The sequence below is a fragment of the Thunnus maccoyii genome, chromosome 23 (genome assembly GCF_910596095.1).
Source record: "Thunnus maccoyii chromosome 23, fThuMac1.1, whole genome shotgun sequence".
Taxonomy (NCBI): Eukaryota; Metazoa; Chordata; class Actinopteri; order Scombriformes; family Scombridae; genus Thunnus; species Thunnus maccoyii.
Genome location: NC_056555.1, coordinates 3,525,573 through 3,549,183, shown reverse-complemented (window position 1 = coordinate 3,549,183; position 23,611 = coordinate 3,525,573). Strand labels below are relative to the sequence as shown.

The window sequence follows — 23,611 nt, the reverse complement described above, 5'->3', positions numbered from 1 at the left end:
TCAATTTGGGAGGGACTAAAGTTAACACAAGAGTCCTCTGTAGTATTGAGACATGGCAGTGAATTCAATACTGATGGAATCACTTCCTTAAATTTAGCCACAGCACTATCAGATAGACATCTAGTGAAAACATTTTTGTTAAGTTATTAAGTAATGCTCTGATGAAATAGGATGAGGCGGTTTTAATTTTTTTTTTTAGATTTAACTCCTCTTCTGTTTACTTTAGATTTTCATGGTCAGGGGTCAGACACAGAAGTTTGGGGTTTTGGTTGGGTAACTGCTCTAATGGAAGTGCAGAGAAGTGTGTAGTGTGGTTGTCATGGTTTTGGTCTTCTAATATTTACATTTTTCAGTACTTTCAACTAATCCAAGGTTTTGCGGCCAATAAAATTGCACTCTGGGTCTTTCTCCGTATTGTAAAGAAAAAATCATGGAATAGAGAGGTAAATATTGGACTTCAAGTACCACAGCGCAGTCTTTCATTCAGAAAATGTGCAAGAGATGTAAAGAGTTTCCATTTCCTTCAATACTTTGTGTGAGATAGAAATACAGGTGCTAACTACAGTGCGCTCAGTGGTGTGAGCTTCAGTTGGGATTTGATCGAATATAATGATCAGATTTTTATTTTGGAGTGAGCCATTGCTTCAACCTTGGTTTATCCAGGGACAATCGAGCGTATGCTACCTCACATACCAAAGTCTGTCCGAGAGGAATTGAAAACAGCATTGTGCAGTGGCGTGTGTTTCCATGTGCCTTTGTGGAGGTGCAGCCCCTCATTTACGTCTTTTTTTTTTTGGTGTCTGCTTGACAACTAAACTAAAGCCCTTCTGCCAAACAAATGGGAGCTGTGTTGGGGAGAGGGGGCGGCCCGGGCCCAAACTGCAGAGATGGGCACTCTTTGACAGCTGCTTTCATCTTGTCATTATTCCTCCTTCACACTCAAGGATTTTTGGGCTTCCTAAAGTATTTCTGTCGCTCTCTCCTTACTCTCCCTCCTTCTACCCCCCCCCCTCACTCTTTCTCTCTTTCTATCACCGGGCTGTGATTGGCTGTTATGACAGAGCCGTCGCTGGGCTGTCAGCCTCTTCTAAAGCTCAGTTTAATTACTCCTTTTCACTAACGTGACACGTTCATGCACAGATGCATGCAAACGCGCACACACGCGGGAAAGTCACTCACAAACACACATGCTGACACACAAAGGGACGTGCTCAGCTGCGTGCTGTGCCGTCCTGGCAGTGATAAAAAAAAATAAATAAAAAAAAAAAAGTCATGGTGATTGAACTCTCCATCAGCCACTCTACCTGACAAAGCAGACCCCCCAGATGTTTGTCAGTGTTGTCTCTCTCTCGCTCTCTCTCCTCAGCAGAGCTTTGAAAACATCATGTAGATTTGTGAAGGGCCGGCTGCTGTTGGGTTTGATGGGCTCCGATCGATTGCGCGCCCTGCTGTGCCAAGCTCTGAATAGCCAATTAAAACCATTGAGAGGGAGGAGAGGTTCGGGGGGACGTGAAGGAGTTTGATTAGAGGAAGATGATGAGAAAGAAAGGGGGAAAGATGCGGCACCGGTTGCCGTCGTCGGTAAATGTTTAATATTCTGTGTCCTAAACTTCACAATGATCACTCTTTTTGCTTCCCCTTCCTTCCATCATTCCTCCAGATAAAGATTCCCTGACGGATGCATTCAGCTATGCTTCCATAAACAGAAGACAGCAGTGCACTGGGTTGAGACCTTGACTGATGGAGGGAAGCTAAGACAGATGTACAGATTTGCTAGAAATGGAGGGGAAAACAATGAGAAAGCCTTTTTCGCATGTGAATGCCAAGCCGTCTGGAATTGGTTTCATGTCGTCCTCAATTTTCCCTCTTCCCGTCTCTCCCCACTCTGTCTGCCACCCTTCTTTCCTTTACTCTTTCTCAACCCCCCTCCCCTACATCTCCCGTCTCCATCTCTGCTATCCATGTCCTGATGTCTCCTTGCATTTTCTATTTCCTTCTCTCCCCTGCCTTTCATCCTCTGCCCTTGTCTCCTTTCTTTCCTTTTACCTCTTCCACCTCCTTTCTCTAAATGTACCCCTCTCCTTTTCCTCCCCTATTATCTTTTCATCTATAACCTCTCAATCCCCCTCTTCCATCCCTCATGTAATTTGTCTTTGCACCACCCCATTTTCTGTTTTTGTTGCCCTTCACCTGTCCTCCTTCTTCATCACATCTTGGCCATCTCCACATTTCTGCTTGTCACTCCCCAATCACATCTCCTCTCTTTTCCTTCCTCACTTCTCCCCCTTCCCTTTCCTTCCCTTTCCCCCCCCCTCTCTTTTCTCCTCCCCCCACCAGGCACCCTGCCCTACGACATCAAGATAGTAATCGCCGGGAACCACGAGTTGACCTTTGACCAGGAGTTTATGGCGGACCTGATCAAGCAGGACTTCTACTACTTCCCTTCGGCCTCCAAGCTGAAGCCAGAAAATTACGAGAACGTCCAGTCGCTGCTCACCAACTGCATCTACCTGCAGGACTCCGAGGTCACTGTGAGGGGATTCAGGATCTACGGCTCCCCCTGGTGAGTAACCTCTACTACTGCACTGCACACGAGAGCAAACTCCTAGTAGTGTAGAAAAAGCAAGTGGTTGAAGTTTTAGTGTGATATTCACCTTTTTCTGTAAAAATTAACACATTCTCATGATTAAATTTACATGATAATTTGGCCATGTTTCAAAGCTGCATTTTGCTTAAAAGAAAATCATTCAAAGAGATTTCATTACAGTTAAATCATCTCACTACAAAATCTTCAGAACTTCTGAAAGTGGCTCGTAGGGGAGGAATGAGGATGAAACCATTTGGTAGCAAGTTTGGCTGTAGTTGGGGAGATCAAATTTGAAAAAGTGCTTGCTCGCTTCTATTTTGGTGCTTTTAGGTTTGTTCATTTGTGTGTGGGGACTACATTTCCCACTGGTGACCACTGAAATGACTACTGACTACTGAGATTAATTATAGCCCATAAAACACAGCCATACAGACAAATGTGCCAGACAGACAGTCTTGTTTCAGTATTCTGATGCGTCACTGAATGCCGTCAACATACCCGCTGGTGTATGTTGTTGTTTAGAGACCATTTGGTGTGTTATGTGGACCAAAATGTGTTAGCGGAGACTTATAGGAAGTATTGTCTTTAGCAGTCAGACAGTTCATTCAGGCTGTCAACGTGAATCCGCCGCTACAACCGTACAGCAGTGAAAAATATATCCAACACATCCTTTTGATCATGCCGATGTTCATTTAGCATTTCAAAAGTGTCACTTCCACCCCAGCATCCACCTGCAGGCTGTGCATCTACGTTCCTCTAATGGGTAAAGTTATCTCCACTCTGACTAGTCAGAATCTATACGTCAAATATTAACACTGTGCATATTGTACATTCACACAATAATCCATTATTGACAGACTGAGGTAGCAAGGACATCATCTAAACACAGTTAATGGGGGTCAGCTTACTTTTGCCCCAGAGCCTCAACGCAGCTTAATCCGGCCTTGGCTATTGGTACCAAAATAAGAGTTTTTTCACTTCATCTGTGCGTCTTTGAATCGTTGAAATGGATCATTTATTTGCTTCTTTATTTAGCTTTGACTTGTATTCCTTTCATACCGTAACTCCTTGTAGACAGGCTTCTTTTTTTCCAGGATGTGTGTGTGTGTATGGGGGTGAGTGTGTAAGCGCTTAGGTGGTGGTCCACGATCCGCTTTGTATGTGTGTGTGTGTATTTTAGTGACAGGTCCCTGAGGACACTGTTTGCATGTGTGTGTATGTGTGTGTGTGTGTGTGTGTGTGTGTGTGTGTGTGTGTGTGTGTGTGTGTGTGTGTGTGTGTCCAGTGCTGGGTAATTGGTTTGCTGTGATAGCATGGGTCCCCTGAGTTTATTGCTCAGGCCACTGCAGAGAGCTGCCTGAGGTGGACTGAGAGGAAGATAGAGATGGAGCGAAAAGAAGAAAAAAAGAAGGAGAAAGGGAGGGGGGAAAGCGAGGGAACCCGTGGAGGGCAGGAGACAAAGGAGAGATGTAGGAAAGAAGGAAGAGGTGGAGATGGATGGAGAGAAAGAGAGACAGACAGAGGGAGGGAGGGAGGGAGGGATAAGGATTTAGAAAGATTTTATTGAGATTCCCCGGCTGGCCCTGGCTGGTGTAATGGGCACATGAGGTGACGAGTGTGTGTGTGTGTGTGTGTGTGTGTGTGTGTGTGTGTGTAAGAATATCTCTGTCTGAATGTGTGAATGTGTGTGTCCACTGTGGGTCTGTGAGCTTGTGCACTCGTGTGTGTCTCACTTGCCTTGGACTGCATGCCTGTGTGTGTGTGTGTGTGTGTGTGTGTGTGTGTGTGTGTGTGTGCCTCGGGGTGTATTCCTGCAGCACAGAGGGGCTCCAGCTGGAGGCTCCGTGTGTTCCCCCCTCTGCACTGGCTGCTACCCTCTTCTCTCCTTCCTTCCTCACCTCTTCCGTCCATCCTTCTCTGCTCCGGCAGGATTCATGGGACGGTGCCTGTTCCACTCCCTCCCTCCGTCGCCATGGCGAAGCCAGGCTGGTGCTACTTTATGGCCTGTAGATTACCACCCCCCAACCCCCCCCACCACAGCCACTATCACCACCACCTCCACCCCGAGGTGCTACCCGACTATCAGACAGTCTGACGGCCTGATTATCTGTGTGCTTATCAGTCATACATCTGTGAGTCTGGACTTGGATCTCAGATGACATTTATAGTTATTATGAAATAGAATCATTTTCAAAAATTGTAAACTTTGTAGGCATTTTTTTACTTTAAACTAAGTTATATCAAGACTGTCCTGTAATATAAAATAAAATAATTAGCTCAAGCAAACAGATGAAATCATAATGAGACAGGTGTTGTAGTAATGCAGTTATGTGATGACAATACAAATTCATTAAATATGAGGAGGATAGTTTTTCATAGAGTTTGTCTTGGATATCATTAGGGTTGTGGTGTGATAGCACAGTGTCAGATCTGGTTATCAAATCCTTTCATATCTCTTAGAATCTAACTGCTTTAGTTTATAACGTTTGCAAGTAACTGAAGTTATAAATAACTAAAAGTCAAAGATTCAGTGAGGATCTGTAATCAGCTTTTATCTCTGGAGAAGCCAGAAACACAACTGTTTTAATGACTAATGATTGTTAATGATTAATGATTAATGTTCACAACCTGTAGCTACAACCTGAGAAATAAGACGTGAAGCATAAAATATGAAACGATGATTAAATGTATCTGACATCTGACACACTGAAATAACAGCTACGTTTTATACCTTATTTTTCACAAGACCCAGATGTATAACTATGAAGTTGATCAGTTCAAAATACTGATGTGAATATACTATAAATGTTTTACTGGGAGATTCACTTGAATTTGATGTGATGCTTCACCCTCAGATTTACTGATCACAGACTCTAACAGGAGGAACATGAAGCAGACAACAGACAAAAGTTTCATTTTAGCTGTAAAGTAACATTAATTAGCTTCAGCTGATAAACAGTGTTAGCCCAAATATAAAATGACATTTCTGGAATCTGAAAGAAGTAGATGTTGTTTTATATTTGAGGACTAAACAATTACACGTTCAAAACATTCTTTCTGAATGGACAAAGTACCGGTGTCGCATTATAGGTTGTTTGTAGCCTTAACACCGCTAGGCTAATGAGTGTCTTCAAGTCAGTTTATAATGAGTCTTTTAGAGTCAGTCAGGCCTAAATGTGTTTGGTTAGTTCAGTTTAACCTGCAGGAGTTTCTGAAGGCTTGTGTAACATGTTTTTCTGCCACAAAGGAAATAAATTCCTGATGAGTGAAAAGGACAAAGCATGTCCCGACGTCTTTGCTGTAGAAACGGACCGTGACTGCAACATCTGTCAAGAAGCCAAAAATGACTGCTGTCACAGATGACGAGGGGCTCAAGAAGACAAAAAGACAGCCTGAAAAAGGACAACTGTCATAGAAAAAAACTTTTCCAAGTTGTTGACAGAAGAGTGTGTGAGAATGTGACGGATAGACAAGCTACATAAAAAAAAAAAGTGGAAGGAGAGATAAAAGGGTTAATTGGAGATTTGTTCATGGAGGAGTTTTGTGAATCTGGATATTTTGCCAGCTCCAAAATGAGACCAGCTATCAGAACACAAACACATATATAACATGAAGAGGAGATGGAGGTGAGAAAAGAGTGGAAGGATTGAAAAACAAAAGAGAAGAGTCAAAGTTTGGTGAGCTTTTAAGAGAACAGGGAAGGATGATAAATAAGTGAAGAGAGGGCAGAATGAAGGAGGAAGTAGAGAGAAACAGTGAAAGAAATTGATGCAAGAGAGGAGAGAAAGGGAGAAAGGACGGAAAAAAGAAAAAAAAGAGGGACAGTGGAGGTACAAGGAACAAGGGAGGTAAGAAGAAGAAATATGGGATGGATCTATGTAGGATTTTCATTACTTCCTGTCTTCCCTTCCTCCTCCATCTCCCTATCCACAAGCATGGATTTTCAGGGTGGCAAGGGATGGCCGTGGCCCCTGTGGACTGAAGCCTGGCCGCCCCAGTGGTAATTCCCTTTTTGGGGCATTTTTTCTTAGAGTTGGAACTATTTCTGTACAGCCGTAACACGCCCAGGATGCATTTTACCCACTTAGGTGTGCACCCTCGAGTGCCTCTGGAGACTTGACTTTACAGCTGGCAAGTCTAGTAAACCAACAGATAAGTACAGGTAGGCTAATAATATATGAAGACTGTATCTGTTTAGTGAAGTTTAGAGCTTCTAGCATTCCAGGAGGAAACAATAGCAAACAGTTAACATTAGCTAACTTTTTATGCATCGTGCAAAAAACCTGAGGTAAAGTTATCTCCCATAAGTAAACTGTTCAATCCAACTTTGATTAAAAAACTCCTTTTAATTATGAATCTGTCTGTGTCTCTGTATCCCTGATGATACAGTGATAGAGAACGAGCTCATAGTGCTGCTGCTGAACATCTGCTCTCACAACTGAAGTAATTCTACTAAGAAAAAAATGTTGGATACACTGAATATTATTCCATCTATTCCACCACTGACTGAATTCCAAATAATGTAGAGTTATGTGTTGTAGGTGCCTAAAATAGCCCCTTATTTTCTAGTTAGATTCATTTTTATGTGCACATAATAGTGATTTCTGTGCCACCCCAAAATGACCACCGGTCCCATACTGGTCACCCCATTTAAAATTCATGGGCCATTTACCCCTCCCCACCGCCATCCCTCACTCCTCCTCCGTCCTCTCCTCTTCCTCGCTCTCTCTCCTCTGCAGAGGTAGTCTGATGCTGTGTGCTTCTCAGCGTGCTCTTCCAGTCCATCCCACTCCCCCCACACACACACACACATTAAACACACCACACATCCCCATCCAAACCCCTCACTATTCCATCCCTAGATTAGATCCTTCTTGCTCCATTCTCACTAAAACCCTCCCAGATTGTCACTGCATGAATCTGTGAATGAGAACGATGACATGGGGGCGCCGCTCCGCTCCCTTTTCTTGGCGCTAATGTGAGTTTACATGTCATTTGTCATGGATGTATCGCACAACCACCCTCTGTCTGAGAGTTGAGGGGACAGGGGAGGAGAAGTCAGACATGTTTTAGTCGTGTGTTTGTGTATGTGTGTGTGTGCAGAACCCTAGAGCCCCAAACTGTTGGAAGTAAGCAGGGTTGTGGGAAGCATGGGAATTAAGCAGCTTGCAGCACCTTGACATACACAATTGTGTATTGGAAGCAAAAAAGAAGAAACTGAATGATAATGGATGGAGACTGGTTGAATATGCGTGTGTGTAGCTGCAGTGTGAGGAACCTGCAAGTCCACCACACTGCAGGATACAGTAGCTGTGTCCCTACTCTATGCAACCTACTAATTCTAGCCAGTTTCACCAAACTTGCAACATGAGATTGTTTCCTCTCCTGTTAATTTTGACATGTTTTATTAATCCAAATAATTGCCATACCTGCAACCCATCTGTGAGCACCTGAGAGTCCTGTCGTCCAAACACATTAGCGTCTGCAATTTGTGAACAACAATCATTTATGAAGCATGAGGCTGCCATTTATTATGATTTGGGTGTAAGCAGTGCTGGCGTTTGTGAAACAGGCTCCAGCTTCTGGAGAAGTGAGAAAGTCATCTCAAAAAGTATGAATTTAGTTTGACTTTTGAATGTACTCTTAAAAATGAATGAGCTGCTCACAGCTACAAAAATAAAAACCAAAGTGTAAATGGTGATAAAAACGAAACAAAACTGCACCTCAGAAAAAAAAAAAATTACATCTTTTGAAACCATTTTACCTTTTATGAAGTTTAATTGGCAATATCATTCCAAATTGGAAGTTTGATCTAAGTTCATTGGTGCACATATTGCATAATACCCTCTAAAACTGTGAAGTACATTTATTTCCTTTGTTGTATTTGCAAAGACAGATACTATGAAACAGTGAAAAGTATTTATTGAATAACATATACTAATAGAATGGAGTATAGAGTTTCCCTTGCCCACCCCCATGTTTTGCTGCATATTGATATATGTCAGATTGGCTTAAAACAATCTCAGAAAGTGGCGTTGACTTCAACTTCAGAGAGAACCAGGCCTTAATTTGAGATCAGCTATTTTTTTTAGAGATATGCCATAATTTAGCCTGATAATCAGACTGAATTGTCATTTTCCCTTCATGCATTCAGTTTGATATTGTGTTCATGTTAGCCAATTTCTGTTGAGTAAGGAGGCATTTTGTTCTGTTTTGCCCAAACCAATCAGTAGCAAATCAGTCCCACTGATGTCATTTCAGTCAACAAGGAAGCAGTTAACATTTTTCATGACGATTATAGAAACATGCAGATTTAAGAGTTGTTAATATTGTAAATTGACCAATTACCAGTCAACAAAACGTACAGCTGCATTAATCTCCAACCCAAACTAGTCATTTTTGTGGCTATTGGTCTGCTTTTTGTCATGGGTGTAGCAAGCTAGCTAGCTACGTAGGAGTTAGCTATCCCACCAGTGCCTACAAAGCTCTGGTTGGTCAATTGTTTCCCCAAACAGGAAACAGCTGTCAAAGAGCACAAAACATTCAGAGGTCTGGAAGTCGGCGAGCCATGATTTTTAATTATTCTATTTTCCCCTGTTCTAAAATCTATTTTATTATAATTTAGAAAGATGTCCTGTTTGCTCTTGTTAACCCTGTTTAATGGCTGTTGCCTGCCATGTAAATCCCCCATACTGTCTCCTGGTGTCATGGTAAATCCAGCACGGCATGACTATGTTGGTATTCTAATGGAAATAATGCTGTGAAATGTATATTATGTGGAATTTATCATGACAACCATTAGAGTAAGGGTAATTACAATCCCCCCCATTTTTTCTCTAGTATGTATTTGTTTGTGTTGAGCTGTCCATTATTTGAAAAGTATTACAACTTATATTTAAAGATTTACTGTAAGTGACACCCATGGTAGTTATTCTTTCACTCTGTTCTAAGATGTTTGAATTTGCTAACCCTTACATGCTGTTTTTTTGAACTACTCATACCAGCAAGTCGTTTTTTTATGTAGCAGGTGGAAGATAGTGTCAGTGAAAATAAATACAAGCTCCCATATTTTCTAAGTGCATTGTATACACTTTTAGAAAAGACAATAAATTAAGTGTATGCAATGGAAGTAAGTGTGCAGAAGCTTTGATTTATTTGCCAAACACATACAACAAATCACGATCCTTCCCAGAAATAAATACAAAAGGAGCTATGCACTTTAGCTCATTAAATATGTCCTGTGGCTATATTTAGGCTACCATTTTTTATGGGATGTCAACATCCTCCACCAAAGAAAATGTCTTACATTTACTCTCACAATGAGACTCATTTTCCTTAAAATGAGAACAAATAATGATGGCAGTGTGGTGAGAGATTTCCAGTAGTTCCCAGTGCATTATCCTTTGTTTCAGTAACTTTCTAAACAGCAAAGTGCCAAAAACAAAAACAGCATCTCTCTGTAGAGTAATAGAGTAACAAAGAAAATGACCTTTTATTGTTGACTTGTGTTGGAACCAGTTGAAATAACCTCACCCTAGTAGCAGAATTGTATACTTGTTCCAAATTTTCAACATAAATGGGAGCATTCCAGCATTTACAGATAATTTTATAAGCGTAGGATTATAAGGTATTATCTGTCCTCTTTTTATTAATTAAAATTTCACTACATCTTCATATTGGACTGAATATCACTTTAAAAAATAAACTTTTGAAATTAAATGTTCACAAAGAAAGTACATAATAGTTTCACCAGCTGGTATCACAGATCTTGGATGCTCGATATCTCAGAACTACTCTCTACTCATAATTTAGCAACTAAGATTCTCGGCAGCAGAAACCAATCTGGCAACCTCGGCAGATGACATCTGAGTCATTATTAATAATGAGCTGCATGGCCGCGACACGCAGCTTTGCACATTCATGGATCTGCTCCTCTGCGAGCACAAACACAGCCATGAGTATGCGCTTCTCGCTCTGTGCAATTTTTTCATCAGCAGCCAATTAAGAACAAACTCATGTCTGATAGGAAGAAGGAGTGAAAACATCTTTAACAAAAGACTTCATCTCAGTGATTCCCGCTTCTTTGACTGTACTGTATGTATCATTGAAACTGAAGGGAATGAAGTACGTCCTGCTATGTACAGAATTCTTACGGTAGAAGAAAGTCTTCACACTTCATGTATTTGCTCAAAAGTGCATCTTCATGGCTGAAAAAATGTACCTTGGGGGCCCCAGTGTGAAATTAGTTCAAGGCCCCTGTTGACCCCCACTGTCACTGTCAGCTTCATTATATCAGACACCCAGAAAGCAACCAGTACTTTAATAATCATTTAGATGATTGACAAAAAGTCAATTGGAAAACATTTTGATAATAGAGTATTCCTTTACGTCTTTTTTCAAGCAAAAATGTCAAGTTCACTGGTTTCAGCCTCCAACCTTAAAGGGAAACTTACGTTTTTTTCAGCCTGGACCCTACTTTCCCATCATTTTGCATCTAAGTGATTAGATGAGTGGGGACAACAGTTTTGAGACTACTAAACCAACCACTAAAAGTGCTTCTTCTTGCCACTGACAGGCTGAGATTGTTACTATAAGTGTCTGACAACATTATGAAAAGGACCATACAGAGAAATAAAACAATTTTACTTACTTTTACGTACTTAAGTGGTGCAAATGGAGCAAACCTTGAGCTTTTGGGGCCCCTGTGGTCTGGGGTCCTGGCGTAGTTGCCTGCTTTTGACTGTTTGGAATGGGACTGCTTTCTTACTGTCAACAAATCACATCAAAATCATGTATTTGTCGCCATACTTCCTGGGTTTCCTATCCTTTGACTCTCACTTAGAGACTAAAATTGTTAAATTTGAGGTTAGTGCCCATCATCACAACAAATATAGTGAATTTAAAAAATAACAAAAGCAACATTTGCCAGCTGCTTCAGTTACACAAGACACATTATTATGAGTATATCTTTCAGATAGGGTTTTATTAGAAAGGGGCACCAGATCCCTTCACTGCCTGTGTCTCTCAGCCCCAAGCTCATTGGTTCCTAATGAAGATGTAAATCTTTAAAAATGGCTCACAAATATATAGTTTTATTTTTTTTAAGTCTCAGTAATTTCCTAAAACAGCTGGTCACTGTAGTTTCTAGCAAACATTATTCAAACAGGAGGAAATATTGCATTTGGTAGGGACTACTTTAAGTGGCAGATTAATTCACATTTGGAGTTCTAGTAAGTATTTCTGGCAGCAGAACGGTGTGTGGCTCATTTATGTTTTTTTAAATAGTTTTTGGACAACAATGGAGCTCTATGGTACAGAGGAATAAGATACACACACAGTACCAGTGAGTAAGATCAATGCATTGTTGGTTTGGGTCTGCACATGACATTTGTTGACAAAGGAAAATATTGAATATCACCAAGCTAATCCTTTAAATATTTAGCCTCTTTTTCAGGCGACAGCAGACTTGTAAAACCTTGACAAGAGACTATTTGGCTGGAGGCTCTCTGACAGATGCCAAGAATAATTGAATTTTAGGGGGCAGCCCTAATAACTTTGAAACTAATGGGGTGAGAGACTTGATTTCAAATCCTTAGGGGATGTTTGCAGGGTCAAGATGTAAGTCTGACTCAATGAGAGCTGTTTGGTTGATAGCGGTACTCCTCTAGTGCCATCTTGTATTGACTCCTTTTTGCTGCTTAGGTTTTCACTTAGTTACCTCTTGAAATGAAGTCGGCGGGAGAGGTTGAGTCATCCGGTTGAGGAGGAGACAGATAGAGAGAGAGCTAGACAGCTGTGGCAGGGGGCAGATGAGGAGAGTGGAGGAAAAGTGTGCCTCGGTACTAATGGGTTAAATCTCTTTAAATGTTTATAATAATGGTCTCCGAGGAGTGTAAGACAGGCAGGGGAGACGGACGGCTCGTTCACAGACACACACAAACAGACAAAGTAGTCTGTTTGTTGATGGGGGATTTGCACGGAGCAACGGGGGAGAGAAAGCGAGAGACCCTTTTTTCTTTTTTAAATGAAAACGGCAGAAATGTATCGCTCCCCACTGCTCCGCGTGGAATAATTAAGGACAGAGATGCAAAAGACTCCTTAATTAGATTTTTTAATTATTGAGGATTCACTTCTCCTTCTATAGTGGCCCAATTAAGAAAGCTCATCAAAAACTAAAGAGATGAAGAGAGGCCGTTTTCTTCTTCTCCCCCCGCCCCCCCTCCTCTCTTCCTCCATCTCCTCTTCCTCCGCTCTCTCATTTGACAGAAATGGACTACCTGCGCTCCGTTTGATGGCTTGTCCTCGCTGATGAGCGAGAAATGGAAGGGACTCTCGTCGACTTTAATTAACTTGCTTGTTTTCACGGCCCCGGTGAAAGTAAAGGAGAAAGGAGGGAGAGTGGAGGGGTGGAGAGGGAGAGGTAAAATGCGGCGGTGGCGTGCAAAGCCTTTCCTTTAATGATAATGAGTCTAATGATGGTGGAGATGGCATGAAGGTAATTTGACCTTCTTTCTCTTCTCAGAGCTGTTGGAGTTTGCTTTGTTCTCCCTCTGATGAAGAGACACTCCAGGGAAAGAGAAGTTTGAATGATGGAGAGAAAAAATGAATGAGTGACAAATCCAACTGTTTAAAAGGACTCTAGCGCTGGTGTTGCATGTGTTAGCCCATTAACTACAAATTGTGTTTAGTTTACCTGACTGCCAACCATTCTGTAAGGCATTCTATCAGTTTGAGAGTGATTTCCTTCCTTCCAGGCAGCCATTGGTTTCACTTCACTTCAGGGCGCAATGAAAATCAACTTGCAGAAACTTCGGTGGATGAGAAATCCATCACAGTGAACATTTAGTGGCCTTTGTTTTACACAGTCATCATGTGGTAATGTTGAAGAACACTCTCTGTCAGCACAATCAAGGACAGTCTGACTAAAAAAGCCAGAAATTAGCAATAAGCAAATTTAGGAAGTGATTTTGTCCATTTCTTTCTTTCTGAAAAGGTTACAGCTTTGCAGCCAACTCTCAAATCTCAGATGTTATGAGTTTTATTTACAGCTCACCAGAAAAATGACAACATTAGCCATTCGTTCAAATGCTTAAGATAAAAATCTTCATGCTTTACTGTGAATAGACCTCCAGTGGCCGTGTAAATAATGGCTGTTCTCTCTTAGAGGGAAAGGCAGAAGTAGTGGGATAAACTCTCACACCTTCTTCAAACAAAAGGACTCAATGATAGCAGGCTAGTCTTACATAGCCAGACCTTTCTCCACAGCACTGTGCCAGTGCTGCAGAAATGTCTGGCTAGTTTGTATTTCTTTAAGCCAATCACAATTGTCTTGGACAGCGCTAAGGCCAAGATGCAATGACGGTGTCCTTGCAAAATAGTGTTGGGGGTGAACTTGTTTGAGCCCTTACATGAAAATAGTCAAATCCCCACAAAAGAAAACACCACATAAAACAGTAAAAGACGTATGTCGACTATTTTATACAACTTTCACTGATAAAGGTTGGAGGTTGCTGTTGTTGTTTCACGTAGTGATGGTAAGACACAGATAGCAGAAGGGGAGAAGAATGCCGCCTGAAATAGGCAGCCAATGGCAGGCTTATACCTACAGTCTACATCTGGTGAGTCAGACTAGTAGCAGGCCATCTCTTGCCTCTCATGTGTCTGTAACTTTTGGAAGTGTGTGGATCGAGCATTTATTAAGTCTAATATAAATAGTGAATTAAGATCATTTAAGCTATACCCAAAGTTTACTCCAATCTCATGAGCCTGAGGACATAACAGTACATTCTGGTTGTTTGGACTGCACCAGATGAAAGTGAAAGCATCCTTTGGGTGTTCTCAAACCTATAGTTGGTCTGCTCTGGTCTGAATCAGTGCATGAGTTGGTAAGCTTGTTGGGTTTTCTCCATTTTCAAGTGAATCAGAAAGTTCTCTCCTCTCATTGGTCAGATGTGTCTGGGGTCGAGAGCGAGAGAGTAAACACAGGAAGAAGGTCCTGAAGAAGCTCCTAGCCTAGCCTAGCATAGAAGCTCAGGAAGACAATGTACTTCATTGCTAGTCCATTCTCTGGCTAGCGGCTAGCAGCAACTGCTGATTTTGTTCATCCACATCCCAGCATGCAAAGCACCAAGAAGTCCTCCAAATGAAATGACCAGTCAGGTTGTTTGACCCTGTGCACTCCAGAACAACACATAGGAGCGTTTTCTAATTTGGCGTCATGCTTGGAAGTGGGAGTGTTTGAGTTGTCTCAGTAAACTCAAGTCCAGTCTAGTACCAGGTGTTGCACCTCTCAGGCCACTATAGTGCAGGACACTCTAACCAGATGTGAAGTCAGATCATGTTCCCACCATAAACGAACTGTTGCAGAATTAGCTTGTGACCAAGACCAAGACCATTTCCTCAAAGGATCCCGATGTGGTTTGTTTGGGGGGGCAGAATTCTACTTGCAGGTTTTTGTAAGCTGATTTCCATAGTGCACTGAAATGAACTCAAAGCAAAGACTGCCTAGCAGGAAGGAAATCAATCTAAAAACATGTGGTATGCTCTGGAATACTGTGGGCAGGAATGTAATGTATGCACAAGTTGTAGTTAATGGACTATAACATGCAGCACCACCGGTATGCTCCTTTAAAGATGTAAAAAGACAGTGAGACGTGCAGTTGGGAGTTCATGCTTTTCTGGGCCTCCTCACCAGAGCCCACACTAAATTAACATCTGATTCACTCTGAGACTCACAAACCCCCCCTGGGCCCTGTCCTCTCCTCCCTCCCCCTCCCCTCCTTCTCTCCCTCCATCCCTTCATTCCTCTATCTCCCACCTCCATCCCCGTAGCACTTACATTCCCACAGGATCCAAATAAAGTAGCCTACGAACACTGAACATTAATAAACGGGTACTTAAGGGGGTTGGTAGAGGAAAGAAGAAAAAAAAAAATTGGCCTACTTTAACACTTGTCACTTTCCCACCCTCTCGCGCATCTTTTTTCCCCCCTCTTTCCTCTTTTTTTTCTCCCTACTCCTCTCCGATTTCTTCTTTTCCTCCCTCCTAAGTGCTGCCAGTCTGCAGCCCTGTAGCTGAATAAACAGTTACGGAGTGAGGAGGAGCAGACGAGAGGACATTTACTGTGTCGTTTCCCTGGAGGGATTTCTCTTTAAATTACCTGTTAAATGGCCTCCAGGGGCAGGACTTCAACGTGCGTGGGTGTGTGTGTGTCAGCATTTGTGTGTGCTTGCGTGTTATGGCACGCTACGGGGCATTTTCCTCCATTTCACACATGCCTTCCCTCCCCAAGGCATGTGGCATTGTAGAGGAAAAAACTGAATTAAAGCGATTCTGTCCTTATGTTCCTCCTCGCCTCAGTCTCTCTCTTCTTTCCTCCACACACTCTACACACAAACTGCTCTCCCCACCTCTCTCCTTTCCGTCTCGCCAGTTCATCAGCGAGCGGTTATGTTCGGTGTTTGACCACAGAGTTGGGGGAGTCAGGATGGCATGGACGCTGTAAAAAATGTCCATGCTGCGAAGTCTCGGTTTCTGCAAACGAAATGATTCTGCTTCCTCCAAATGCACGCTCATTTGTTGCAGCAATTTTTCACAGACAATTGTGTGCACTGTGAAACAAGGCAGATTAGCTCAGATTGATCCACTTGCATTAAAATGAGACTTTATTCCTGCAAGATAAACATGTTGATTTATTGAGATTAAAGCATGTTTTTTTCAGTCATTTTCATTAAAGAGAGTACTGAAAATCTTCTGATATATATAACATGTGACCTATCCATGTGTTTATTGTGTTGAATTGCTGTAATTTACTCCTTTTTATATATCCACATTCCTAAACCTATTGTGTGAATGTTCATTTTAGTCCTACATTTACCAGAAACTGAGCATTCTTGTTGGTTTTATACAGTATGTAGATAACATTTTTACCTATGTTATTTTGAGGCTGTTTCTTATAGAGGGGCCCTGTGTCAAAATGTAGTTATAATAACTCATATTTTTTGAGTTAATATTATGCATATATGCTGAACAGTCTGAAAGCCCCTGAAAACATTGATTCAAATCTTAAGTATTACTCTTTAAGATTAAATATCATTATAAAAAAGTTTGGAAACAAAAACATTGTGAGGTATTATTCAAAAACTAATCTGCTTCATCAGGACTGTGTGGTTTGATCAGATTTGATTGACAGTGACCGGGGCACATATGCAGATAAACCCGCAGCTGTCAAAAATGTGATTCAAATATTATTCAACCTGATTGGTGCATGGAAGTAAGTGACCACTTGAGACTAGTAACAAGAGCACAAACGAAAAACAAAAAAAAATCCAGGAAATCTCTTGTGTGAGCAGGTTAATCCAGACCTGTCTGTTGGCTATGACAAATCATTGTTTTTATATGTAAACTATGCAGCGACTGTATTAGCTTTCACAATTTTTGTTGCAATAATGAAGGTATGACTAGTGTTATATGACAAGACATAAAGGTACTATGGAAAAGCCTTCGTGTTGCTAATTTGATGATGGATGGTCCATGTGTTTGACACCCCTGGGTGTGTTATGTTTCCCTGGTGTAGGGGAGAACAGGTTTAATGCCGCATTCATGTCATACCTGAGTTATCGTAATTACGAGATTCAGACTTGTAAATTGCTTTCACGTCAATATCCGAGTCCTAATTCTGACTAGGAATCTCAGATGTTTCTCTGAAAGCTCTGATACTATATCTGACTTGGCACTTCATAATATGGAAATGCCTGAAAGTCAAGCAAATATGGCCACCTCACATCATTCACGGAGATGAAAACACACATTTATTTGATATGGCTTTATATTGTCAATGCACAGTATTTTTAACCCTCACTTTACCAACAATGTCATCATACAACAGTCTTGAGTTGTATTGTCTTTCCTATCTCTACTACTGTCCATCCCATGGTAGGCTGTGATAGTAGCTGCTCAGCTGGTAGGTGTTATCTGGCTTTGACCAGCCTGCTTTTCTCTTGAAGGCAGCACAGATTATTTTTTATGAGTAAAAGTATGTACAGCAAAGTTCCCAACTTTTATTAAAAAACAAAATAACAAATCAAACAGTGTGTCGCCATGGCAAAACTCAACATTTCCACTGCTGCTCCCCTCGTATCTTCCAGCTGTTTTGTAGTATCATAGGTTCAAGTTCAAAATTAATATGTAATAAGTATGGTTGATATTACCAAAGTGCATTGTCCATATGACCTATTGCATGCTATGATGCCCTATCAGTAAGTAATTATTTTGTATACAATACTATTGATGGAAAATGGTGGATAAAGATAAGACTTTGTAAAATGCAGCTGCACTACATTAGCATTAGCTTGTCAATCAAGTGAGGCAGTGGAGGCACCACAAATGAATACAATGTTCATTTCACAAGCTAGTTAAGGATTAGGCAATGGAGGGTTAAAAAGAAATACATGTTAGTTCTCGTTCGACATTAATGTTTTGAAAAAGTGACACCCACACCCTGACCTACCGAACTAAGAAACATCATAAGGCTAGTTAGCAAAGCTGCACCAGGACACTCTGTCTGTAAAAGTAACCTCAACAGCTGTCCAGAAACAAATGATTGTGCTAAAATGAAGCAATGTGATTGTTCATTGAAAAATACATGGAAAATGTGTGTTTTAATAACCATAGGTACAATATTGTATCCCCTTTCCCAGCATGAGGACTTCTGCTCCAGCAGATTACAGGAGAAGGTATTTGTTCATCTGTGCTGACGTTGCAGAAAGCTGTGAGCTTTCCTGCTCTGCCTTCTGTAACGCTTACTTCAAATTCAACCTTAAAGAAAGCTTATTACAGTATGCGTCCTACCTAAAAATGATCTCCTGCCTAAGCATGTCACCTAAACAGGAAGCTTCTTTAGCCTTGAGAGAGATCTAAGATGTCTTAAGGCTGCATTGCTTATTGTGGTCTATCAAGACTACTGTCTGTGGTGCAACTGGTCTCTCTGTGTGTGTCTTTTATGATGCATTTCTCCCTGCTTGATCGCTGAACATTAGTGCAAAATGGCTGCTCTTGTATTTCTAGTGTAGCTGTGCTGGAAATGTCTCAGAGGAACGTCACGTTTGCATTTTGCCAGTTAATCACTTGAAACAGAAAAATACGCCACCATAGAAAAGTTGCCCTAGCCAGTTTCTTTTTTTTTCTTGAAGTGCTTTAAGTGGTTTGGGGTGGATTTTTTCCTTTAAATCTGATCAAATAATCTGTTAAAATGGGTATTTTTCCAAGAACTGATTTGCATTTGAAACAAGAGCAATTAACTCACCCAAATGGCAAGAATTTGAGTTGTTTTAAGAAAATTATTATTGATTCTTTTAATTGTGACTTAATATAATATTAAATGATTTGTTAAGGTGCATGTTCTTGCACAGGATTATTTGCATTGAAAACAAGGAACACTAATTGTTAAGATTTAAATGAGGTTTTAGTGCGAGCAGGATACAGTATTTCTTGCAGTGTGCAGGGACCACAGGACAGGCTCCATACCTCCCTGGAGGGCAGCTCAGTGCTCAACACCGCAGTGTGTCCCTTCTGCCACGCTGGCACTGGGCTCCCAGTTCTTGCCACTTGCCCCACATCCCATCCCGGATGCAGGAGAGGGAGCCACCCTGACACCCCTCCTTTCACCCCACTGCCCACCCAATCAACCGCGACACCTCCTCCACTTCCCCCCCGAACAAGCCAGCAGCTCTGGATGATCTGGCTAATCTCCACGATTCACACGCTGAAGCGCAGGAGACCGGAGGAGAGGAGAGAAGACGAGGGGGGGGGGGAGAGACGGTGGGGGTGGGGGGGTGGAGGGGTGGGTTTGGTTGCTCCCTCCCTTTTTTCTATTTTCTTTCTGTTCTCCCTTCCTTTCTTCTCCTCTCCCCCGCCCCTCGTTTCCGTCTCTCCACCAGAGAACTTTGAAATAATTTGCGTCTCGTGGGTTTTTTACACATTCTAATTTCCAACTAAATGGGACATCTGTTTGAGAAAAGGAAGATTTGCCACGGTTGCCAAGGCAACTATCACTCTGAAAGAAGGGGGGGTGGGGGGATGGAGGGTGGGGGGGGCAGGTTGCGGGAGGGAAAAGAAAAAGAGGTCCAACAGCTTTTATGGACAGAATTAGACTTTGGTGGAATATTATCCCTGCAAGACAAACAGCAGCGGAGCCTGTTTTCTCTTTCCTTCCTCCCATATTTCTTCGTGTCATCCTCCCTCTCAGTCTTCCTCCCATCTCTTCTTCCACTTTCCCCGTCTCTCCGTCTCTCTCTTTATCAGCTCTTTTCTTGCTCACGCCCTCATATTCCCCTCCCCTTTCCCTGTTTCCCTTCCTTCCCCCTCTTTTCTCTTTCTCCATCCCTCATGCTGCAGCATCATCAGAAATATCAGTGTGAAATCTGCCTCCAATTAAAGGCCTAAACCCCCCCCCCATCCAACCCCCAGCCGCCCACCCATGACAGCTTTTCCGCTGTCTGAAACGTCTCATCCACAGTGCTGAAGCCCACCTCACACTTGCTGGTAATTGGTCATTATTTAGAACAGGAAGGGACAAATGTGCTTCCCCCAGCGCTTCTAAATGCATGTTAAACGGCCCATCATTATGCCTGCACTAACAGTAAGGAACGGCGGCGTTGGTGGGGGTCTTGGCGGTCGTGTAAAATGTCACATGCTGCAGTCCAGACACGATGAGGCGAAGTGGGGAAGGATTTCTTCCCCTTCCTTCCCCGTGACATTTCATCTAGGTTTGTTTGAAGGCAGAAAGTCGTCGGCTGCTTGGAAAACAGTGTGTATTGTATTACAACAAAATCTGCTGTGTGCACAACCTGAGGGACGAGTCGAGGGGAAGGAATTAGGTTTGTTGAAGAAGAGAGAAAAAAGAAAATGATTGTTTTCTGTTAACAGCAGCAGAGTGCAAATTGTCTTAATCACTCTCAATATTGTTAAAAAATCGATTGGCGGCTACAGCGGCGCTCGGGATAACAATCCACTGGTTGCTGTGCACTGCTCAAAACATTCTGACAGGTTTTATGCAGTAAAATTGAGCTGCTTTCCCTGCTCCTACACAAACCCCCAAACAGTGCCTGAATTAGGATAAATTTTTAAAAAAAGTACTTGAAGCAGTTGTCTCAATTTTGTCAGAGTTGGGGTCCACAGTGTTGAACTTTAAAAACCCCCCGTCTTAGTCCAGCTGACAGTAAGGCTGAATTCAAATCAAATTAACAGTTGGCAAGAGACAGAAATTGCCAGATTGGTTCCCCCAAACAGCACAATACCTGAGGAATATATTGCAATGCTGGTTAAAATAATATTGATGTGTAAATAGATAAGTCCCATCAGCCGTAAGATTGCATCCCCTCCAGCGATTTTGTGATTGGAGATGCAGACAGGTGACAAATTAAAGGAAAAACTGGTCCAGGTCTGAATGCTTGACCGCTACAGTGAAGGGATCTGGTGACTCACTGGTTATGCTGTCGGGGGAATTTTGCTGGCATGGTTTGGGTCCACTTGTCCCCTCAGAGGGAAGGGTCACTGCAAATCAATACAAAGATGTTCTGAGCTATCACCTTTATCCTATGATGAAACATTTCTATCCTGATGTGAGTGGGGATGGGAGCCCCAATTCAGAGGGCACGAGGGGTCACTGAGTGGTTTGATGAGTATGAAAATGATGTGAATCATATGCTACGACCTTCACAGTCACCAGATCTCAACCCAATCAAACACCTATGGGAGATTTTGGACTGATGTGTTAGACAGCGCTCTCCATCACCATCATCAAACACCAAATGAAGGAAAATCTTGTTGAAGAAACTGACTGTGTGGACACACTGTGGATTTGGCCTCCATCACTTACATTGAAAGCACATTTGAAGGGGATCTTTTAACAGCCAGTATGAACAGGAGGAATGATTACAGCTTGAAAATTGTGAGCCTGTCCTTTAACAAGTTGGGAAAAAGTCAGTGAGTTATGGTGTGTTTGTCCCAAACAGCCAAAACACCAACTGTACATTAGCTATAAGCTAGCTAGCAGCAGACACACTGACCATGTCTATTGTTTCTGTGTTTCTGTGTGTTTGTGTTGAGTTCAGCCTCTGACTGAACTTAGAACTCATCACAGACTCTAGTTCTTTGTGTTGTATTCCTCCAGTCTCCTCTTTGCTCTTGTCTTTATTCATTTATGAGGTAAACTATAGGCACAAATGTTTTGCTCAAGTTGAAACATTCTCAACTCACACAGAATTGTGTCAGTTTGCATCCTTCTGGCCGAATTTATATCTAATCACATCTTCCATTGACTCCATGTGGCTTGTGCCACATCTAAAATTCACTACATGTTTGTCTGAAGACAGTTAGTTTAAAGTTTAAAGTTGATATTGACCAGCTGGACTTCTTCTATATGTGAGCTCTTACACCTCTACTGACCAGCCTCCTGTGGAAAACCCTGTCATGTGTACCTACAATCATTAGACAGTAGCAGCACTAAGCAATAAGTATGCAGTGAAGTATGCTACAAGCCTGATTCAAGCTCTGCCCCCACCCACACACCTCATTCCACCACCCCCAGTCCCCACACACAGGCTAGAATTAGGCCTCCATTGTCACCTGTGCTGCGCAAAATGACACAGCAACTCACCCACCTGCTCTGTGAGCACACACACACACACACACACACACACACACACACACACACACACACACCTGCCACACTGAAGGAGGCCAGTGGCAGTACTGGAGATTTTCTTTTGCTGGTGCTATGGGGTTGCTTGACTTTTTTGCTCTGAAATTTAGAGTTTCTCATTAATGTGCTGGTCACCGCAGTTTAATTTCTACTGCAACACCCCCCAACACACGTACACACACACACACTCACGCACATACGCAGTACCCGCTCTGCGACAGTTACAAAGTCATTCTGTGTTAAACACAAGGAGAGATATTAAGCTCATGGGATGTTGATGTAAGGTTCAAAAGCTTTCCTACGTACAGTAAACACACCTCTGAATACAAATTTTCACACAATTATGCCACGGACAGGCCTGCACACATGCAGCAAGCAACAGACACAGGTTTGTCCACATTTCAGCCTCAGATTGTAAGATCACAAACTCATGCTGCTATTTACCAACAGCTCGACTAATGAATCAACAGTATCCTGTTCCATAGACCTAATGTTATATGAATGAGTATCACATAGAGATAATTATAAGGAGTCAGAAATTGTGCCTCAACCAACTAATGCATTAAATTCATAATAGGCAACACAGGAGGAAAAACATGCTCTTACCATTAGACATCCTCATAACAACTGTTGTTGTGGTTGAGTGTGAAGGCATCAATGTTTCTGTCCAGGATCTTTGTTCTATCAGTGTTTATAGCCAACAGTGGCAGGTTACTGGCTCAAGAGTCCCCACTGCTGTTCCTCAAGTAGTTTTTCAAACAATGCAGACAAGAAAAACTGTGCTCAGAGCTTACTCATGTGAAAAGATGTGTGTTTGGGGCTTAGAGCTTGCACACCTCTCAGTACATCATTTGTCTCTATTGAAAAGCGCCGTTTCATCTCAATGATCCATTATGATGCACCCACTTTGCTAATGCTAAGTTACCAAAAAATTGAGCTTTGGCTAACAGGAAGTGGAAGTACGGTAAAAAAAAAAAAGTTCAATGTGTGCTGCATAATTGGTTTGTTTTATGAATTTACTTATTTATTTTTCAAATTATAAATGATGGTATTCACACATTAAAAATTTTAAATTCTACATAAACCACAAACATTTCTTAGGGGTGCTATGGCCATCCTAGGGGTAGCTACAGCACCCCCAAGTCCCTCCCTGGTGCCGCCTATGAGGGAGGGTGCTCTAATCCTGCCCGTCCTCATCCCATACACATCCAGCACACACTCTGTGCTTCCGCAGAGACTCCCGCGCTCATCCCCTCTCCCTGGTTATGTTCGTCCGCCCATCTGCCTGTCTTCAAATCACTCTCTCCTCCTCCTCCCTCCCT

The 23,611-nt window shown here is 42.2% G+C and overlaps 1 protein-coding gene across 3 annotated transcripts in view; it reads left to right on the top strand.

Moving 5' to 3' along the window:
- The window catches only part of mpped1 (metallophosphoesterase domain containing 1), a 94,917-nt gene that overhangs the window by 38,473 nt on the left and 32,833 nt on the right, over positions 1–23,611 (top strand). For 2 of the 3 annotated variants that reach the window (XM_042402854.1, XM_042402853.1), the window contains one exon: positions 2,338–2,563. In XM_042402854.1, coding sequence (XP_042258788.1) covers positions 2,338–2,563 — 226 coding nt within the window. Of the gene's footprint in view, positions 1–2,337; positions 2,564–4,516; positions 4,751–23,611 lie in introns of those variants that run through there. The other variant, XM_042402855.1, reaches the window with a different exon arrangement.